General features: G+C 41.1%; 2 protein-coding genes across 2 annotated transcripts; both read right to left on the bottom strand.

The window, feature by feature from the left end:
* Window positions 1-418: 418 nt before the first annotated feature.
* LOC139371350 (leiomodin 1b (smooth muscle)) lies at window positions 419-6,714 on the bottom strand. Its single transcript, XM_071111697.1, has 3 exons — window positions 6,206-6,714; window positions 1,822-3,606; window positions 419-1,733 (listed from the first exon to the last, which is right to left on the bottom strand). Exons 1-3 carry the CDS (start codon window positions 6,464-6,466, stop codon window positions 1,707-1,709), a joined length of 2,073 nt encoding a protein of 690 aa, XP_070967798.1. The 5' UTR covers window positions 6,467-6,714; the 3' UTR covers window positions 419-1,706.
* A 3,107-nt stretch (window positions 6,715-9,821) lies between these two features.
* LOC139371349 (protein shisa-4-like) lies at window positions 9,822-18,152 on the bottom strand. Its single transcript, XM_071111696.1, has 5 exons — window positions 17,845-18,152; window positions 16,299-16,476; window positions 14,352-14,488; window positions 11,958-12,161; window positions 9,822-11,510 (listed from the first exon to the last, which is right to left on the bottom strand). The coding sequence occupies exons 1-5, from the start codon at window positions 17,918-17,920 to the stop codon at window positions 11,461-11,463; spliced, it is 645 nt and encodes a 214-aa protein (XP_070967797.1). The 5' UTR covers window positions 17,921-18,152; the 3' UTR covers window positions 9,822-11,460.
* Between the last annotated feature and the right edge of the window lie 3,985 nt (window positions 18,153-22,137).

Genomic DNA, 22,137 nt, shown 5'->3' with positions numbered 1-22,137 from the left:
GAAATTGTATAAAGATTTTTTTTTTTAAATGGGACTGTCCCCCTGAATGGAAAATATTTTTTAATAGAAGTTTAACATTTAAACAAAATACAGTAGAAGTAGCCCTAGCATTTTCTTTATCAGTACTGTACTATCAAATAATGGATAGATATTACCTCATCCGGTATCTTGTTGTTAGACAAAGTATTTTTACCTTTATTCTTGTTGTACTTCATTGCAAAGTTGTTAAAATAAAGTTGATTATATTACACTTTCAATTGCAAACATAGAAGTACATTTTATTAAAGGTACACAAGCTCTGTAAGTAAAGTTAGTCCAATATGACAGAGAAACCACATTATGCATACAAATAATCAATAGTCACTTTTAGAGCAGCGAGACACTCTGTACAACATCACATCCAATTTTAAAGTTTTCATTTTATTTCTTATTATTTTGTATTTTATTTAACTAGGCAAGTCGGTTAAGAACACATTCTTATTTACAATGATGGCCTACCCCGGCCAAATCCTCCCCTAACCTGGACGACGCTGGGCCAATTGTGCGCCGCCCTATGGGACTCCTGATCACGGCCGGTTGTGATACAGCCCGGGATCGAACCAGGGTCTGTAGTGACACCTCTAGCACTGAGATGCAGTGCCTTAGACCGCTGCACCACTCGGGAGATAATATTGCAGAGCTCAACAAGACTGCTGCTCTGACATGTCAATAAAATAAACTGTTTTGACATCCTTAGTAGTAAGACATCCAGCCTAGAATATATTTGCATTGTTGTTGCTGTAAATAGTATTCTATGATTTGTTGTCTTTGCTTTTGAGTGTCGTTTTTTTTCTTCTGTTAGAATTATTATTTTTTGCACTTTAAGCAAAATGTATGAAAATAGCTTTATACATAACGTTGTTATTACTAAAAGGGCGACCATTCTTACATCCAAATAAGACTGAACTTCCTTACTTAATCGTTCAAAGACTGAACTTCATACTGAATCGTTCAAAGAAGACTGGGATTATAGGTTGCTTTTTATGTGAAAACTTTGCCTGAGATGTCAGTCTTGAGATTTGGCAACGACACACATTACAAACCACCTCTCTCCTCCCCCTGTGAATTGTTGAAGTCTAACCCCATTTTAATTCCCTGATAATATACCATGGAGAATCAGCAGTTTTGGCAAAATTATATGTCAGAAGCCACGAGGTGATTCCCTCCACAAATAAATAAACTGTCAAATTACAGTCCAATTTTTCAATGAATGTTAAAGTAGATTTGTATAGAATTTACAGAAAACTGTTTGACCTGCTTTTCAGTTACCACTCCCCCACATTATACTGTACACGTCATGCCACATATGCTTGTCCACATACCATATGAACTTCTTCATAATCTAGTGCAAATAACAGGCAAAGTATCAACACAGACAAAGGCAGACAAATAGGACCTCAGGGCACGTCCTGCTGACAAACTCCCTCCACAGGGTCCCTGCGGTCCAGTGTATAGCTTAGAGAGAACTCACGGCACAGTGGAAGCCGTGCATCCAATATAAATCATCTGTTCATTCTCTGCTTGCCTGCCTTATCAACCTCGCAGCAGTGGTCAGACTGTGTGTCTATCTATGCATGGGATGTGTAGGAGTTTTGATCCACGCTGAAGACCACCTGTGAGATCTATGTCCTTCCTATTTCTTGGGTTATGGTCTCGATTCCAGAGGACTACTGCAACAGCTTTGGTACCGCAACCTGTAGGAAGAGAGGGGATGGTATATGGATATAAATGTGTTACAACTCTTTCTATGTCTATCAGCTATTTATCCTTGCCCCACCTTACCTTCTTCAGTTTCTTCATATTGGCATTCCTAATGGAGTCCAGCAGTTGGTCCCTGGAGTTAACACCGGCTTTATTGGCCTTATCATCCATCTTCCTCTGTGATGCAGGCGTCAGGGAGTTGCGTAGGGAGTCTATGTCCAGCATGGGCGGTGGAGGTGGGGGTGGTCCTCCAGGAGGAGGGGGTGGAGGAGGTCCCCCTCCTCGTCCTCTTTTAGGAGTCAACTTCGGCGAGGGCATTGGTGAGGGATGTGGGGAGGGTGTAGGGGAAGCCTTGGGGGAACCCCGGAGGAATGCTCCAGCAGTTTTGGGGACCTCCAGCGCCCCTTTCTTCTCACCATTGGCCTGGGCCAGCTTCTGCTCCTGTAGGCGCCGCTGTCGCTGCTTGTCCATGTTACGGCTCAGGATGTTGGTCATGGTCATGCGTGGGCCGGCAAGCTCAAAGCCATAGCCCAGCTTCAGGAGGGTGGTGTTGTCTTTCAATATCTTGGTCATTTCCATTTCTGTCTTGCCCCCACAGATGTGCCTCTGGTTGTGGAAGCGCAGCTCGGTGAGTGTAGTGTTTTTCTGCAAGGCCTGGATCAGGGACATTATACCCTTGGGGGTGAGAAGGTTCGAGTCCAGGTTGATGCTTGTGATGGACGTGTTGCTGCGCAAGGTGCCAGCGATGGCGTAGGCCACATGGTCGTCAGCACGGCAGTTGGCCAAGGCGAATGTCTTAATGTGGGTGTTTTTATTCAAGGCCTCTGCAAACTGGATGAGTGTTTTAGCCTTGATGACCTCAGAGTTGTTGACGTTGAGCTCGGTCATGGTGGGGTCGTTGCTGCGAACCTGCTCTATGAGGTCATCAAACATGCTGGAGTCCTCGTCTTCTTCCTCCTCTACTTTGGGCTTGCTAGGTGTGCTCTTGTTCGCCACACAGTTCCCATGTTGTTCATCACCCTTGATGGATTTTAGTCCTTCATTCAAATCTTTTCCCTTTTTCTCTTCTGTTTCCTTATCTGTGATACTCCTATCTTTCGCTTTCATACTGTCCTTACGTTTTAACACCATGGCTTTCTCATTATCCTTACCATCTTCTTTCACTTTCTCCTTAGGATCTTCCTTCTCACTTCCGCTCTCCTCTTCTTTTGAGGACTTTTGACGCTCAAGTTTCAAGTCAAACTTGTCTTTATTGGGCTTGTCTTTCTCTTCCACTCTGGATTTCTTATCTTCTGGTTTACTCTCTTCAATGTGACTTTGCTTTTCCACCAACTTTGACACAAGTCCCCTTGTCTTGTTTTCACCTCTTTTCCTACTCTCCTCCTTTCTTTCTTTCTCCTTGATCTCCTCTTTTTCCTTTTTCTCCTGTAACTTGGAGATCATTTCTTTTGTCTTATTACTGGTGCTCAATCTATTGTCTCTTTTCTCCTTAAGCTTGCTATCCTCATTTTTATCTCTTTCTTTGGCATCCTCTTTCTCTACAATGTCCCTACTCTCCCCTCTCCCGAATCTGTCTCTAGTTGTATCTTTCACGTCAGTGTTGCTACTCTCAACTCTTTTGAAGCTTTCTCTAGGGGTCTCTTTCACATCTTTTTCTTTGCTCTCCTCTCTCCTGTATCTACTGGACAGGCTGGCTCTGTCCTCTTTAGTACAGTCCGGGCCTTTGTTATTTCTCTCCACCATCTTGTTCTCTCGTTCAGTGGAGATACTTGATTGCCTCCTGATCCCTCCTCCTTCCTTCCCCTCCTGACTCAGGCCCATCTTCCTCAGGTACTCTTGTTTCCGGCTCTCCTTCTTGGGTTCTCCCTGCAGGAGAAGAAACATTACATAGGAATGTTTCCACAGTGAAGTGAATCTGAATAGTATACTGTACACATTGACGAGACTTTCAAGAATCCACACAACAATTCAAACAGTAATATACTGAACAAAAATATAAACACATCATTAAAGTGTTGGTCCCATGTTTCATGAGCAGAAATAAAATATCCCAGAAATGTTCCATATGCACAAAAAGTGTATTTCTCTAACACTTGGAGAACAAATTTGTTTACATCCCTGTTAGTGAGCATTTTCTCTTTGCCAAGATAATCCATCCACCGGACAGGTGTGGCATATCAAGAAGCTGATTAAATAGCATGATAATTACACAGGTGCACCTTCTGCTGGGGCCAATTAAAGGCCACTAAAAATGTGCAGTTTTGTCACACAACACAATGCCACAGATGTCTCAAGTTGAGGGAGAGTGCATTTGGCATGTTGACTTCAGGAATGTCCACCAGAGCTGTTGCCATATAATTTTATGTTAATTTCTCTACCATAAGCCGCCTCCAATGTCATTTTAGTGGAATTGGCAGTAAGTCCAACCGACCTCATAACAGCAGACCACGTGTATGGCGTCGTGTGGACGAGTGGTTTGCTGATGTCAACATTGTGAACAGAGTGCCCCATGGTGGCGGTGGGTTATGGTATGGGCAGGCATAAGCTACGGACAATGAATACAATTGCATTTTATCAATGGTCTTGAGGCACTGCCCCATGTCGCAAGGATCTGTACACAATTCCTGGAAGCTGTCCCAGTTCTTCCATGGCCTGCATACTCACCAGACATGTCACCCATTGAGCATGTTTGGGATGCTCTGGATTGACATGTACAACAGCGGGTTCCTGTTCCTGGCAATATCCAACAACTTTGCACAGCCATTGAAGAGGAATGTGACAACATTCTACAGGCCACAATCAACAGCCTGATCAACTCTATGCGAAGGAGATGTCGCATTGCATGAGGCAAATGGTGGTCACTGGTGGACACTGACTGGTTTTCTGATCTACGCCCCTACCTTCTTTTTAAAGGATTCTGTGACCAACAGATGCATATCTGTATACCCAGTCATGTGAAATCCATAGATTAGGGCCTAATGATTTTATTTCAATTGACCACACGATCTGTCACTTCCTGCTATGAACTATTACTCAGTAAATATTTCTTAAATGTTGCATGTTGCATTTATATTTTTGTTCAGTAGTTTTCTACGGTATCATCCAATTTGAATCCAGATATTGTGTTTAATGTGTGTTTAATTTGTCAATGTGCCTTGCCTGTTATGGTCATCCCTGCATGGCCACCATTCTATGATGTCAACTAGCAACAGCCCTATTAAGATGATTAATCACAGGCCTGTCCTCCAGCTCCAAATCCAAATCAGTCTGTATCCTTGATTATGTAACCCTGTAACCCTTTGTTTACCAATGATTACACAAAAACATGCATTTGCTCATTCAAATTCTCAAAAAATATTAAATATTAAAATGAGTCTTGGTAATACCAGTCTAGTTTTATTTCAAAGCTATTTATGAAGAATAACATATTGGCTCCCTTCGAGCACAGTATGACAAACTATGATATAATCCCACAGCATGTAATGTAAACTTGACATTATATACCATGTGTTTACAGTGTGCATGGGGGAGCCTTTTTATAGTGCAGAAATACATTTGCAGAGCAGCTAAGTGTTTGATTTGTGAGCCTTGCTCCGTCTGTTTTGCTGTGCAAGGCTGTGGCCCTGGCAGATGTGTCCTTAAAAGGCGGTAAGGAACAATCAACCAAGGAATTCCATCAGGCCGGGATTAAGAAGCTCCACAGGGCCCAGGCTCCATCATCTAAAGTGCCTTTTTTGACACACTTCCAACGGCTACCTCATGGCTCGGTTTCCCCCTACCTGGTGGGCCCTATGTCAAAAAGCTGTCACTTACAAAAACAACAAATATTTGACCTATAAACTACAAAGCTACTACAATCTGACATCTCTGTATCTTTAAGCATTTCCTCTGTTTACCAAAGGAGACTTGAGCGAAGAATGTGAAAGCCTCTTAGGGGTATACAATAATGTTTTTTCTGGCATTAGAACTAGCAGCAGTGGAGCATGATTTATGTGGAGCATGAGCTGCTGGAATCTTTTCCAAGGTCCCGTTGGCAGGGGAATAAATGTCAGAAGTATCATCAAAATACCTGTTCAAGAAACACTAACCTAAATGAACTATTAGACATTTGTGAATTGTAATTTGTTTATCTGGCTTCCAAAAGCCAGTCCTATTAACCAAAATGTGTTTTATTATAGTATAACAGTTATGTGAAACGGGTGGAGCTGATGTGATGGGGTTGAAAGTAGTCCCGATCTGAAAGGATGTGATCAACTTCCACCACTATCGGCTTTGTCAACATCGCTGAGATTAAACAGATTTATCAGTTAAGGGATAAACCAGGTAGATTAACATAGGATAAACACCTAAAGTGACAGATTGTGTGGTAAAGCATCTCAGAAGGCAGACTTTAGACCATCTCAGTCTCACACATAATACACATTAACTGTGGAGGTTCCACTGACTTGATGTTCAGTTATCATACCTCAATAGACTGTTCCCTTTGGCTGAGCTTCCCTGGACGCTCTCGGCTGTCCAGCTTAGCATCCCGGTCCCGGACAGCGTTAGTGGCAGGCTGTTCTATGACTAGTTCCTCGTTGGGATCCAGGTCCGGTATCACCAACACTTCCTTCTCCAGCTCCTCCATCTCCTCAGGGGACAGGTTGGACAGCAGGTTGTCCAGATCAGGGTCCTCGCTCACCTGCCGCCCCGTTCGCGTCAGTCCCCTAACCTTCCTCCTGGACATGGTTACCTCTGGCTGGAGAACACTCAAAGAAAATACCCTCGGAGCAGAACAGGTGTAAAGGGTTTGTAGCCTATGGTATCTCCTTTAGAATATTGTTCTTTCCTAGTGTAGGAGCCTGCAGAATATCGGCCATGGGCCGAAGGTGGTGTCTCTCTCACTGAGACGCCACCAGAGGCATCAATTTTGGTGCTAAGAGGGAGGACTAGAGACTCGGCTTGCAGTCAGGTACCAGTATGGAGTGTTAGCCTATCATGAAAGTTGGTGTGTGAGGCTGGGACATTCTTTGAAATCCTGTGAAACTGCATGTCCATATTCAGTATAGGGTACATAGTCCTTTAAAGGCAAAGGGAAGGGCGGCGGTTTACAGAAATGCCAAAGCATAGTATAACACAGAGCTACTTCCTCTTTCATGATTACAGCATTACTTCAATAGGGTTCGGTGTTCAATCAACACAGACTTCATAAAAACAAACTTGTAAAGTTGAATTTGTATTATAAGATGTGTCCATGCTATTGAGGTGTTTTATTACATAGTTTCACGAGATAACTAATAACGAGCTAATGACTACAAAAACACATGAAACATTGTTCCAACATGAAAAGTCTAACACTGTGCTGAAATACTGTACATTCAAAAATTGCACTATGAACTAAAAGAAGAGGGATATTTCACTTGGTGGAAAAGTAACAAATTGAGGACATCTACTGGTCAAAATAGTAAACTTCCATCAGGGTAGCCTAGTGGTTAGAGCGTTGGACTAGTAACCGGAAGGTTGCAAGTTCAAATCCCTGAGCTGACAAGGTACAAATCTGTCATTCTGCCCCTGAACAGGCACTGTTCCTAGGCTGTCATTGAAAATAAGAATTTGTTCTTAACTGACTTTCCTAGTTAAATAAAGGTAAAATAAATAAAATATCATGACCCCTTTCATACGTTCAGTGATAGATTGACCTTACATCAGTGGCAACCTGTAATTCAGGGCAGGGGCTGCCCCACCTTTTAATCTTAAAACAAATAAAATGTGTTGTATTAATGCCAAAATAACATGCATGTCACACATCAGTATGCAAACAGTGTAAAAAGATAATAAATAATAATTGACTTAATAAAGCTGCATACAAACATGGTCGTTTTCTTGAGTAAGGCAGTTCCAAAATGTAGGTGTTTCAGTCTAGCTGTGCTTTCTATGGTTGTGGGGCAACCAGCGGAAAATATGGAGCGTAAGGGTTGGTAATGTTCTCTAGTTGCACCGTGATTGGCTCAGTGTTCTGTCACTCATGAGGATACTACGTCACCACCAAATCTAAGGATAGAGCTCGAAAATTCAAGACCCTTGGATGCTGCCATAGAGTTAAATTAGAAAGTGCCCATCCAAGAAGGCTCAAGGTCATTGGCCACAGATACAGTGACGTAAAATCATGTTATATCTACAGTAGCTTTGATTGGACTGATCATGTCAACATCATACTTAGCTAGCAGTCATCATGAATGAAGTCGACAATCTACTGGCAAATCATTTTTAATCGTTGTCATATGAAGAGAAATAACTAACAGAAAATATACATAAAACATATTGGTGCTCATCGGCCATTGGACATTAACATTACACAACAAGTTGGGAATCACAAATTCAACAATGAGTTTGGAAGGAATCCGTGGCTAACTGCAAGCATTGCAAAGCAATCACTAACCTGCTATTCAGTGGAGTGTGTATGTGGTCTAAGTGTCTCTTTTCCAAGCTTAAAAGGATAAACATTCAACATTGGCCATGCTGTCAATCCAACATGACTTATGCCGCGTTCTAAACAACTGGAAACTCGGAATTCTGAGTTCCAGACAACTGGGAACTCTGGGGAAAAAACGAGATCCGACTGGGAAAATATGTTTTGAGCAGTCATCCAACTAGGAATTGAGATCACTTTCTAGAGCTCCGACCTGAAGATCACTGAATTCATCATGATTCGACCAATTTTTTTTCCCAAGTTACCAGTTGTCTTGAAAGCCCCATAAATCCAGAGAATGCCAGACTTTGATGACAAAATTTGCCCACGAAGGACCGCCGCGCTACTTTCCTGTTCAAGTGAGCACAGCACAAGGTGAGTCCAAAAATGTATTTTATGCTGCTGATGACGTAATATGCCAAATGATGTAATATGCCAAGGAGATAGTATTACTTTCTTAGCTACAGTATACTTAAGTTTATGTTGTGTAGTAAGATGTTAGTAGCCCATGTGCCTCACCCTAATAATTTGGTCCCTTCCCCCCCCTCTTAATTTTGCCTACTGTTCTGACTTGGTGGTGCACATGTAGCCTATAGTCTGTTTTAGAGAAATGTACTCATATATTTTAAGAGCTTTCATTGCCTGCTTATATGCCCCCTTTATTTATCCTGCGGTTCTGACTTGGTGTACAGGGAGAATACTGTAAGAACGGCCCATGTTCTGAATTCTGTCGCTGTACATTTCAAAACTGCTGAACAAATAGTTATATTGACTACGTTCGTCCTAGCTCGCTCATTAATGTCTTCATCAAAATTACGCATTGCCTCTTATCCATCGTCATCTCCTTATGTCATAGTTTGTACATCTCAATTGTCAGGCCACATTTGTTTCAGCAAGTCAGCCATGTTTTATTTTTTAAACGCAGTAAATGAGGCTGAATGAAGCGTTTCACTGCCAGACAAGACTCCACTGATAGCCAGGTATAGCATTGGTAAGGTATTCGGATTGTTGTTGGGACACCTTTATGGGCTCCTGAGTGGCACAGCAATCTAAGGCACTGCATCTCAGTGCAAGAGGTGACCCTACAGTCACTGGTTCGAATCCAGGAGGAATCACATCCGTGATTGGGAGTCCCATAGGGTGGCGCACAATTTGCCCAGCGTCTTCCGGGTTTGGCTGGGGTAGGCCGCCATTGTAAATAAGAATTTGTGCGTAACTGACTTGCTTAGTTAAATAATTATGCACGCCCAATTTTTCAGTTTTTGATTTGTTAAAAAAGTTTGAAATATCCAATAAATGTCGTTCCACTTCATGATTGTGTCCCACTTGTTGTTGATTCTTCACAAAAAAATACAGTTTTATATCTTTATGTTTGAAGCCTGAAATGTGGCAAAAGGTCGCAAAGTTCAAGGGGGCCGAATACTTTCGCAAGGCACTGTATATATATATATATTATTTTACAAATTATTTGCCCGACCAAGATTTATATTCTAAAAACACCCCTGCTTAACATACTTACTTTTCTGCCTTCCAACCAGATTCAGAAACCACCTTGAGGGCGTCATCAACAAAACCTAATAAACTCAAGTTTCACACAATCAAGGTAATGATATCATTGATTCCAAGGCAAAAATCAAAAGAAATATTTTTTAACTATGGGTATTTGAAATGCAATTAAAGACAGCTATTACAGCATTTTACATTCTAAAGTTATAATTTATGTTATTAGAAAAAAACAGCACTTACAACATCCATTAAACCACCAACAAGTAATATCTGGTAACTGTTCTACTAGTAACAGATTTGATTTACACGCTGGTAAAAATGTTAAATGTACACAATAAAATAAGTGCATTCATAAAGCAAACCCATCAGCAAACCCAGTAGAAAGTCAAGTATGTACTGTGCTGTGCATATTACTTTACATGTTGACAATAAATAAAGTAATCAAGTAATTCAAATTGTGACATAGTTACAATAGTGTGTCGTTGTTAAACATTGACACATAAACAGTAGCTGAATAGGGAGAATCACTAGATATTTTGCATAATTGTTCCACCTTTTTCATGCCAAGATTCTCAGTGTGCTTTCAAACAACTCGTGTTTTCAATGGAAAAATGTATCAAGAATCTCAGTGATGGTAAAATAGAATGTCACCTTATCCAACACATTTGACCTGGATGAGCCATTCACTGGCTGGTAATAGTAAACTGTACCACACATTCCCTACACGTCATGTGTGATGTTAGAGCTGCACAGTAGGACAAGGGGCACAACGATGGCTCAGAGGGAAATGTAATAACCAGAAATATAACCTGTAAAACAAAATGCTCAAACCATTTAACAGTACAATGTTTTTAAAAGTTGCGATAGTATGTTAAAACGATAATTATTTGTTAATACGCAAACCTTCGAACATAAAATATGTTTGACAAAATACGTATTGAAATTGCTTATCTTGAATTCACGATGACATAAGGCTCAGATTTGTTATTTAAGTTATTAAATATACATTGACCTGATATATTACAGGAAAAACATTTACACAGCTGCCACTAATAAATAAACTTTCTGACAACTGATTACGAAGACACATTGGGACGTGGCAGAACCTGTATAACTGACTCTCTAATATGAATAGAGTTAATGATATTCTATTTGGAAAGACAAGCTAAGCGTGAGAGGGCAAAGAAATCCCCACAGAATATGAACCTGCAGTAAGAGCTGGCTAAAGGGATCCGATAGAGCGAGAGGAGCAATCAACTCAGAGCATTCTGACTTTTATACAACATATGGATCTACCATCAGCTCCCACACACAGTGTTATCTGCAGGCAGGTATGACCTCTGTCTGTCCACTACCAGATTAAAGCCAAGCCAACATGTGAAAATAGATGTTGACCATTGCTTAAGTCAAACGTCTTAAAACAGAGAATTAATGTCAAACAAATGGTAGTGTGTGACTTTATAGAATGGGTTACCCTAATTGTGATGGATGGATGTGAGAGTGAGTGCATGGATGCAGGATGGTTACCTCACTTGGTGTGAAATTTTCCAGACTGTCAGTAGGAATCAAGTTCAGTGTCAGGACTGACAGGAAAACCCAACTCAACACATGCTCTGTTCCATTGAAGGATGTAGTAAATAAAGGAAAGTGCCTCTTTCACTGGACAACCACTAGGAGAGCTGAGTTGTCTCGTGGTCGCCTTCTCTTTCTGACGCAGTCCTTTCTTTGTCCTTCTCATCTCCCACCATGTACATGTTATCATCCCATCAGTGACTGGGGTGGGGGGTGTACTGGGGTGGGGAGTAAGGAGGGGGTGCTGTGACACACAACAGTAAAAAGGTCTATTATTATTTATAAACTGTGTGGTTCGAGCCCTGAATGCTGATTGACTGATAGCCGTGGTATATCAGGCCATATACCACAAGTATGACAAAACATGTATTTTTACTGCTCTGACTACATTGGTAAACAGTTTATAATAGCAATAAGGCACCTCTGGGGTTTGTGATATGGCCAATAAACCACGGCTAAGGGCTGTGTCCTAAGAAGAGTCCTTAGCCGTGGTATATTGGCCACACTCAGGCCTTATTGGTTAAATAAAATATCTGGCTCTAGATCTTTATGAATTACAACCCATATTAATATTAGCCTCATGATTTTGCTTAAACTTCAGACATTGATATTGCATTAGTCTAAAAATCAAATCAACCAATGAAAAATCATGTCAGTCAGTATTAATAACAAAGTGTGGTTGTCCTCTTACCTCCCTGAGGGTAGCCAGGGTCTGCCATGGGGTACGGGGGATACGGGCCGGGGTGCATCATGGGGTACGGCTGTGGCACGCCAGGATACTGAGATGCCATTGGGTAACCAGTGTGTGGATAATCTGGATGTCCCATCACCAGCGGCTTGCCGTAAGCGTCATACATGGGCTCCACGGGGTAGGTGGCCATAGGGATGTGCTGGGCTGAAGCATACAGGTTGTAGTGAGCTTCCTTATCAGTGAGTCAATATGGAAATACAGTACACTGGAATCTCACTAATTCAATGAATCCCCACCCCCATTTTCACTTTTTCTCAAATCCTTTTCACATACAGTGCCTTGCGAAAGTATTCGGCCCCCTTGAACTTTGCGACCTTTTGACACATTTCAGGCTTCAAACATAAAGATATAAAACTGTATTTTTTTGTGAAGAATCAACAACAAGTGGGGCACAATCATGAAGTGGAACGGCATTTATTGGATATTTCAAACTTTTTTAACAAATCAAAAACTGAAAAATTGGGCGTGCAAAATTATTCAGCCCCCTTAAGTTAATACTTTGTAGCGCCACCTTTTGCTGCGATTACAGCTGTAAGTCGCTTGGGGTATGTCTCTATCAGTTTTGCACATCGAGAGACTGAAATTTTTTCCCATTCCTCCTTGCAAAACAGCTCGAGCTCAGTGAGGTTGGATGGAGAGCATTTGTGAACAGCAGTTTTCAGTTCTTTCCACAGATTCTCGATTGGATTCAGGTCTGGACTTTGACTTGGCCATTCTAACACCTGGATATGTTTATTTTTGAACCATTCCATTGTAGATTTTGCTTTATGTTTTGGATCATTGTCTTGTTGGAAGACAAATCTCCGTCCCAGTCTCAGGTCTTTTGCAGACTCCATCAGGTTTTCTTCCAGAATGGTCCTGTATTTGGCTCCATCCATCTTCCCATCAATTTTAACCATCTTCCCTGTCCCTGCTGAAGAAAAGCAGGCCCAAACCATGATGCTGCCACCACCATGTTTGACAGTGGGGATGGTGTGTTCAGTGTGATGAGCTGTGTTGCTTTTACGCCAAACATAACGTTTTGCATTGTTGCCAAAAAGTTCAATTTTGGTTTCATCTGACCAGAGCACCTTCTTCCACATGTTTGGTGTGTCTCCCAGGTGGCTTGTGGCAAACTTTAAACAACACTTTTTATGGATATCTTTAAGAAATGGCTTTCTTCTTGCCACTCTTCCATAAAGGCCAGATTTGTGCAATATACGACTGATTGTTGTCCTATGGACAGAGTCTCCCACCTCAGCTGTAGATCTCTGCAGTTCATCCAGAGTGATCATGGGCCTCTTGGCTGCATCTCTGATCAGTCTTTTCCTTGTATGAGCTGAAAGTTTAGAGGGACGGCCAGGTCTTGGTAGATTTGCAGTGGTCTGATACTCCTTCCATTTCAATATTATCGCTTGCACAGTGCTCCTTGGGAAGTTTAAAGCTTGGGAAATATTTGTGTATCCAAATCCGGCTTTAAACTTCTTCACAACAGTATCTCGGACCTGCCTGGTGTGTTCCTTGTTCTTCATGATGCTCTCTGCGCTTTTGACGGACCTCTGAGACTATCACAGTGCAGGTGCATTTATACGGAGACTTGATTACACACAGGTGGATTGTATTTATCATCATTAGTCATTTAGGTCAACATTGGATCCTTCAGAGATCCTCACTGAACTTCTGGAGAGAGTTTGCTGCACTGAAAGTAAAGGGGCTGAATAATTTTGCACGCCCAATTTTTCAGTTTTTGATTTGTTAAAAAAGTTTGAAACATCCAATAAATGTCGTTCCACTTCATGATTGTGTCCCACTTGTTGTTGATTCTTCACAAAAAAATACAGTTTTATATCTTTATGTTTGAAGCCTGAAATGTGGCAAAAGGTTGCAAAGTTCAAGGGGGCCGAATACTTTCGCAAGGCACTGTAACTACGCCTGACATTAGAACTACACACACCCCCAACTGCAACTCCACACACCCCCAACTGCAACTCCACACACACCCCCAACTGCAACTCCACACACACCCCCAACTGCAACTCCACACACACACCCAACTGCAACTCCACACACACACCCAACTGCAACTCCACACACACCCAACTGCAACTCCACACACACCCAACTGCAACTCCACACACACCCAACTGCAACTCCACACACACCCAACTGCAACTCCACACACACACCCAACTGCAACTCCACACACACACCCAACTGCACACACACCCAACTGCAACTCCACACACACACACACACACACACCCAACTGCAATTTTAAAATTGACATTTGCCAAAAACAATATACAGTACTTCATCACATCAACACATTGTGCTAATATCAACCCAACATGTTACCATCATAGTGCGTCCTGCCCCGCTGCTGTCGCTGCTGGTAGAGGTAACAGCAGGAGCACATGAAGCAGCTCACCATGGTAGCAATGATAGCCACGAAGAGCAGGATGGACGAAGCCATGCTGGCGATGGTGGTAGGGCTAGGAGAGGGAGGGATGGGAAGACGTTGGATTCTTTCTAAAAACACTCAGAGTTCATTATGTAGAGAAGTATCAGTGTTCCAACTACCAACTGTCTTCTTCCAGAGTAACTCTGTGAGCCCAAAGTTTCAGGGTTTATGAACAGCTTTCAAGTCCCATCTCCGGCTCAGCTCAGCTATTCACAAATCTTCTCAGAGTATTGCATTTGCCTTTTAGATCATAATAAATTAAGGTATATGGACAGTGGGGACCTAATCCTAGTTTCTATGCATTTCGATGGGTTGCTGTGAGTTTATATATTTTTAATATATTTTTTTCTTTATTTCACCTTTATTTAACCAGGTAGGCTAGTTGAGAACACGTTCTCATTTACAATTGCGACCTGGCCAAGATAAAGCAAAGCAGTTCGACACATACAACAACACAGAGTTACACATGGAGTAAAACAAACATACAGTCAATAATACAGTAGAAACAAGTCTATATACGATGTGAGCAAATAATGTGAGATAAGGGAGGTAAAGGCAAAAAAAGGCCATGGTGGCAAAGTAAATACAATATAGCAAGTAAAAACACTGGAATGGTAGATTTGCAGTGGAAGAATGTGCAAAGTAGAAATAAAAATAATGGTGTGCAAAGGAGCAAAATAAATAAATACAATAAATACAGTAGGGAAAGAGGTAGTTGTTTGGGCTAAATTATAGGTGGGCTATGTACAGGTGCAGTAATCTGTGAGCTGCTCTGACAGTTGGTGCTTAAAGCTAGTGAGGGAGATAAGTGTTTCCAGTTTCAGAGATTTTTGTAGTTCGTTCCAGTCATTGGCAGCAGAGAACTGGAAGGAGAGGCGGCCAAAGAAAGAATTGGTTTTGGGGGTGACCAGAGAGATATACCTGCTGGAGCGCGTGCTACAGGTGGGTGATGCTATGGTGACCAGCGAGCTGAGATAAGGGGGGACTTTACTTAGCAGGGTCTTGTAGATGACCTGGAGCCAGTGGGTTTGGTGACGAGTATGAAGCGAGGGCCAGCCAACGAGAGCGTACAGGTCGCAATGGTGGGTAGTATATGGGGCTTTGGTGACAAAACGGATGGCACTGTGATAGACTGCATCCAATTTGTTGAGTAGGGTATTGGAGGCTATTTTGTAAACGACATCGCCGAAGTCGAGTATTGTTAGGATGGTCAGTTTTACAAGGGTATGTTTGGCAGCATGAGTGAAGGATGCTTTGTTGCGAAATAGGAAGCCAATTCCAGATTTAACTTTGGATTGGAGATGTTTGATGTGGATCTGGAAGGAGAGTTTACAGTCTAACCAGACACCTAGGTATTTGTAGTTGTCCACGTATTCTAAGTCAGAGCCGCCCAGAGTAGTGATGTTGGACAGGCGGGCAGGAGCAGGCAGTGATCGGTTGAAGAGCATGCATTTAGTTTGACTTGTATTTAAGAGCAATTGGAGGCAACGGAAGGAGAGCTTGCCTGGAGGGTTGTTAACACAGTGTCCAAAGAAGGGCCAGAAGTATACAGAATGGTGTTGTCTGCGTAGAGGTGGATCAGAGACTCACCAGCAGCAAGAGCGACATCATTGATGTATACAGAGAAGAGAGTCGGTTCAAGATCTGAACCCTGTGGCACCCCCATAGAGACTGCCAGAGGTCCGGACAACAGACCCTCCGATTTGACACACTGAACTCTATCAGAGAAGTAGTTGGTGAACCAGGCGAGGCAATCATTTGAGAAACCAAGGCTGTTGAGTCTGCCGATGAGGATGTGGTGATGTGGTTACACACACACACACACACACACACACACACACCTGAACTGGAAGAGCATGCAGCGCTTCTGCTCCCTCTCAGTGATCCTCTTGAGGCCGTCCAAGCAACAGTAGCGCTTGTGGCAGTTCCCACAACAGAAGGTCATGAGGGGACAGGGGACCCCGTTGTGCCAAGTGCCATTCTTATCCACGTACCACAAGCAGTCATCAATGGCACCCACTGCAGAGACAGACAGACAGACAGACTTAGAAGGGTGGGCTTACAGAGGCAATAGAAAGCTGATTACACTCATCCTGAGACCACTCAGGGGTCTTAATATATTTAGTTAGACACCAAAACAGCCCATCTGCTACATCTCACCGAATAACTACTGTGTAATTAGACTTGAAAGAAGAGGTTGGAGAATGACACAGTAAAAATGTTCAGAGGTTACAGGCAGCAGGCTGTCCTTTTGGGCCACCTGCATAGAGGTCCTGCATATAGGTCCCTCCAAACTCATATTAATAAGTCATTAATATAATTTCCTTCTGGCCCAAGGGACTACAGATTCATCTATTTGAGCCCATGTCATATGAAACCATGTGAATTGAATTAAGTCAATCCACATTTAGTGCTATATATATACATACATATATATATATATATACATACATATATATATGTGTATATATATATATATATACATACATACATACATATATATATATATATATATATATATATATATATATATATATATATATATATATATATATATATATATATATATATGTATATATGTATATATATATACACATATATATATGTGTATATATATATATATATATATGTATATATGTATATATATATATATATATATGTATATATATGTATATACATACATACATACATACATACACACACATACACACACACACACACACATATACATACACATATATATATATATATAATGTAATTCTATAATGTAATGTAATTTATTAAACAGTTAATTGATTGATCAGTTGATTTCATCCAATCAAATTAGATGCAGCAGGATAATTTCTGCCAATTATGTATTGTTGACACCAATGGGTTCTAATACTGTTGATTTACAGCTTATTTTGTGCTGAATAAAATTAATAAAATTCACATAATTAATTTTCAATAAACCGGTAAGACTATTAGAGATACAATTACGAAATTAAATAACACATAGCGTTAGACCTTTAACAGAATAACAATTGTCTACGTAGGCTAGGGAATATTTGGCTATCGCGCGTTTCATATTTGAGACCACCATATCTTGATAGCAATTCTTAAATACAAAAATCCACATTAGTTTAATTAAAAAAATTATAAGGTCGATAATAAATATGAGTAAAATAGGCGGAAAACAAAAAATGCATTAATACTGTCTGGACCATAGAAATAGAATGAATGTATATTATTTCTATGGTTGGACACCATTTTAGCCCTAGGTGTCGAGTGGATTCGACCGCTACAATGTATGGATGGATACATTTTACACATGTTACAAGAATGTATCAAGAAATATAGCCTAGTGCGGCCTGTTAGAAAAAACCAAGCAGCATTGTCAATACTTACCCTGCCAGGCGGAAAGAAGGACGGTGATCACCGGCAGAGCCATAGCGATAAGGGACATCTTGCCCACTGTAAACATGCTATGCAAAATGGTTCAACTGCTGATTTTCCGGAAACCAATGGCAGATTTAACAGCTATTTCGCCCCATACGCCGCTATAAATAATAATCTATATAATAATGCTCTAGTTACGGAATTATATGACAATCAGAAATGAGGTTAATTATCAACAAAATCTGGATAGAATAACATCGCATGTGACGCTGTTCACCCAGTGAGACCCAATGAGATTCCGTAGCGCCACCCTGGCCTCCGGTGGAAGGAATACATTGCACATTATTCCATTAAATATTTTTAACGATAACAGCCAGAATAACATCCTACAGTACACAGGATAAGAAGCCTCCTGTTGAGTTAAGTGACGGCTGAGCTGTTATTTTCAGTCTGTACCCTGTATAAAAATTCGTAAATTACCCCAAGCCAGTAGTTTACAAAACAACATGTGTTGTTTACCAATACAATGGTTCTTCTACATTTCCTATTCATTTATATAATTACTCGTTTATTTTTCAAGTGATTCGGTTTTTAAATGTTTCTCCTTTTCTAAATATGAATAGAAGTAGCAGTCATAAAAACATATGGCAATAAAAGTCCTGCATTACCCATTCTCTTGCACAAAAACCCAATTTACAAGCAGGGTAATCTAAGAACCACTAAAAATTTGACTTGTGTAATGCATGGCAGCTTCATGTACTTCTAATTTACATTTGAGAAGAGACACTGTGTGACTGCCAACACTTACGAAAGCACATCAATTTGTAAAATAAACACTCACCAAATTCTTCCTGAAAGAGATTGCAATTGTCAAATGAGTCAAGGCCCTAAAGGAAATGTCAACCAAACCAACAGAAATCCAGTGGTGTAAAGTACTTAAGTAAAACTACTTTAAAGTAGTGCTTAAGTATCTGTACTTTACTATTTATATTTTTGACAATTTTTACTCCACTACATTCCTAAAGAAAATAACGTAATTTTTACTCCATACATTTTACCTGACACCCAAAAGTACTTAGCAGGACAGGAAAATTGTCCAATTCACACACTTATCAAGACAACACATCATCATCCCTTTTGCATCTGATCTGGCGGACTCACTAAACACAAGTGCATCTTTTGTAAATTATGTCTGAGTGTTGGGGTGTGCCCCTGGCTATCCAGAAATGAAAAAAAAAATAATGAACCATAAACAATTAAATGAACATGCACCTGTGGAATGGTTGTTAAGACACTAATAGCTTACAGACGGTAGGCAATTAAGGTCGCAGTTATGAAAACTTAGGACACTAAAGAGGCCATTCTAGGGCAATAAATTGCAATGTCCGTACTGTGAGACGCCACTACAGGGAGACAGGACGGACAGCTGATCGTCCTCGCAGTGGCCGACCACGTGTAACAACACCTGCACAGGATCGGTACATCCGAACATCACACCTGCGGGACAGGTACAGGATGGCAACAACTGCCCGAGTTACACCAGGAACGCACAATCCCTCCATCAGTGCTCAGAATGTTCGCAATAGGCTGAGAGAGGCAGGTCCTCACCAGACATCACCGGCAACAATGTCGCCTGGGCACAAACCCACCGTCGCTGGACCAGACAGAACTGGCAAAAAGTGCTCTTCACTGACGAGTCGCGGTTTTGTCTCACCAGGGGTGATGGTCGGATTCGCGTTTATTGTCGAAGGAATGAATTTTACACCGAGGCCTGTACTCCGGAGTGGGATCGATTTGGAGGTGGAGGGTCCGTCGTGGTGTGTTGCAGCATCATCGGACTGAGCTTGTTGTCATTGCAAGCAAACCCAATGCTGTGCGTTACAGGGAAGACATTCTCCTCCCTCATGTGGTACTCTTCTTGCAGGCACATCCTGACATGACCCTCCGGCAATAACAATGCAACCAGCCATACTGCTCATTCTGTGCATGATTTCCTGCAAGACAGGAATGTCAGTGTTCTGCCATGACCAACGAAGAGCCCGGATCTCAATCCCATTGAGCACGTCTGGGACCTGTTGGATCAGAGGGTGAGGGCTAGGGCCATTCCCCCCAGAAATGTCCAGGAACTTGCAGGTGCCTTGGTGGAAGAATGGGTTAACATCTCACAGCAATAACTGGCACATCTGGCGCAGTCCACGAGGAGGAGATGCACTGCAGTATTTAATGCAGCTGGTGGCCACACCAGATACTGACTGTTACTTTTGATTTTGACCCTCCCCCCTTTGTTCAGGGACACATTATTCAATTGCTGTTAGTCACATGTCTGTGGAACCTGTTCAGTTAAATTCTCAGTTGTTGCATCTTGTTATGTTCATACAAATATTTACACATATTAAGTTTGCTGAATATAAAACACAGTTGACAGTGAGAGGACGTTTATTTTTTTTGCTAGTTTAGAAGGAATAAAATTATTAATACTTTTACTTTTGAAAGTTAAGTATATTTAGAACCAAATACTTTAAGACTTTTACTCAAGTAGTATTTTACTGGGTGACTTAATTTTACTTGAGGAACTTTTTATTAAGATATCTATACCTTTACTCAAGTATGACAATTGAGTACTTTTTCCCCCACTGAAGAAATCACAACACATGGTATGGGCAGCCATAAACTACGGACAACGAACACAAATCTGGATTTGATAAGACACTATAGGTGAGTAGGGGTGTTCACATTCTTGAATGAAAACAAAGGAAAAGTACTCGGTTGTCTTTGTATTCACACTGCCCTTGCCTTTGAATGTGCAACTCTTTTGCCAGTTCACTTCACCTATTTGGTGGTCTGAGTCCCCCTTGCATTCACACTGCTTTGTTCAGAAAGGAAACACCATGAGATTATGTTAGGACAGCGCCTAGCCACAGAAAACCATACAGCCATTTTCCAGCCAAGGAGAGAGCTCACAAAGTCAGAAATAGCGATGAAATTAATCACTAACCTTTGATGATCTTCATCTGGTGGCACTCCCAGGACTCCATGTTAGACAATAAATGTGTTTTGTTCGATAAAGTTGATCTTCATGTCCAAAAATCTCATTTGAAATTGGCGCGTTATGTTCAGTAATGCATTGTCTCAAACAAACACCCGGTGAAATTGCAGAGCCAAATCAAATAACATAAATACTCATCATAAAACACTGATGAACGATACAAGTGTTATACATAGGATTAAAGATACATTTCTTGTTAATCCAGCCGCTGTGTCAGATTTCAAAAATGCTTTACGGCGAAAGCAAACCACACTATTATCTGAGGATAGCACCCCATCAAACAAGCACAGAAAATCATATTTCATCCCGCCATGCGCAACACAAAACTCAGAAATAAAGATATAATTCATGCCTTACCTTTGAAGATCTTCTTTTGTTTGCACTCCAATATGTCCTATAAACATCAGAAATGGTCCTTTTGTTAGATTAATTCTGTCGTTATATATCCAAAATGTCCATTTATTTGGCGCATTTGATCCAGAAAAACACCGGTTCCAACTCGCGCAACATGACTACAAAATATATCATGTTACTTGTAATCTTTGTCCAAATATTTCAAACAACTTTCCGAATACAAATGTATTTTTTTATGAAAGTAATCAATCAAATGTAAGGAGGGATGAACAGTGTTCGATACCGGAGGAAAAAAACATGAAGCACGTGATCTGGAACGCGCATCAAAATATCAGAGAGCCTTAGCCTGGACCCTCGTTTTGGACAGCTGTACTTCTTCATTTCTCTAAAGAAAAACATCAACCAATTTCTAATTTCCACATCCAGTGGAAGCAATAGGAACTGCAACGAAGTTCCACAGAAATCTAGGAAACCCATTGAAAACACTGTCACCTCACAGACATCATTCAAACAGTTTTAGAAACTTCAGTGTTTTCTATCCAAATCTACCAATTATATGCATATCATAGCTTCTGGGCCTGAGTAGCAGGCAGTTTAATTTGGGAACGCTTTTCATCCGGTCGTGAAAATGCTGCCCCCTATCCCACAGCTGAAGTCGGAAGTTTACATACACCTTAGACAAATACATTTAAACTCGGTTTTTCACAATTCATTAAATCCTAGTAAAAATTCTCTGTCTTAGGTCAGTTAGGATCACCACTTTATTTTAAGAATGTGAAATGTCAGAATAATAGTAGAGAGAATGATTCATTTCAGCTTTAATTTCTTTCATCACATTCCCAGTGGGTCAGAAGTTTACATACACTCAATTAGTATGTGGTAGCATTGCCTTTGAATTGTTT

The sequence above is a fragment of the Oncorhynchus clarkii genome, chromosome 17 (genome assembly GCF_045791955.1).
Source record: "Oncorhynchus clarkii lewisi isolate Uvic-CL-2024 chromosome 17, UVic_Ocla_1.0, whole genome shotgun sequence".
Classification (NCBI taxonomy): Eukaryota; Metazoa; Chordata; class Actinopteri; order Salmoniformes; family Salmonidae; genus Oncorhynchus; species Oncorhynchus clarkii.
The sequence above is the reverse complement of the archived record's forward strand: the minus strand, read 5'-3'. Positions and strand labels throughout refer to the sequence as shown.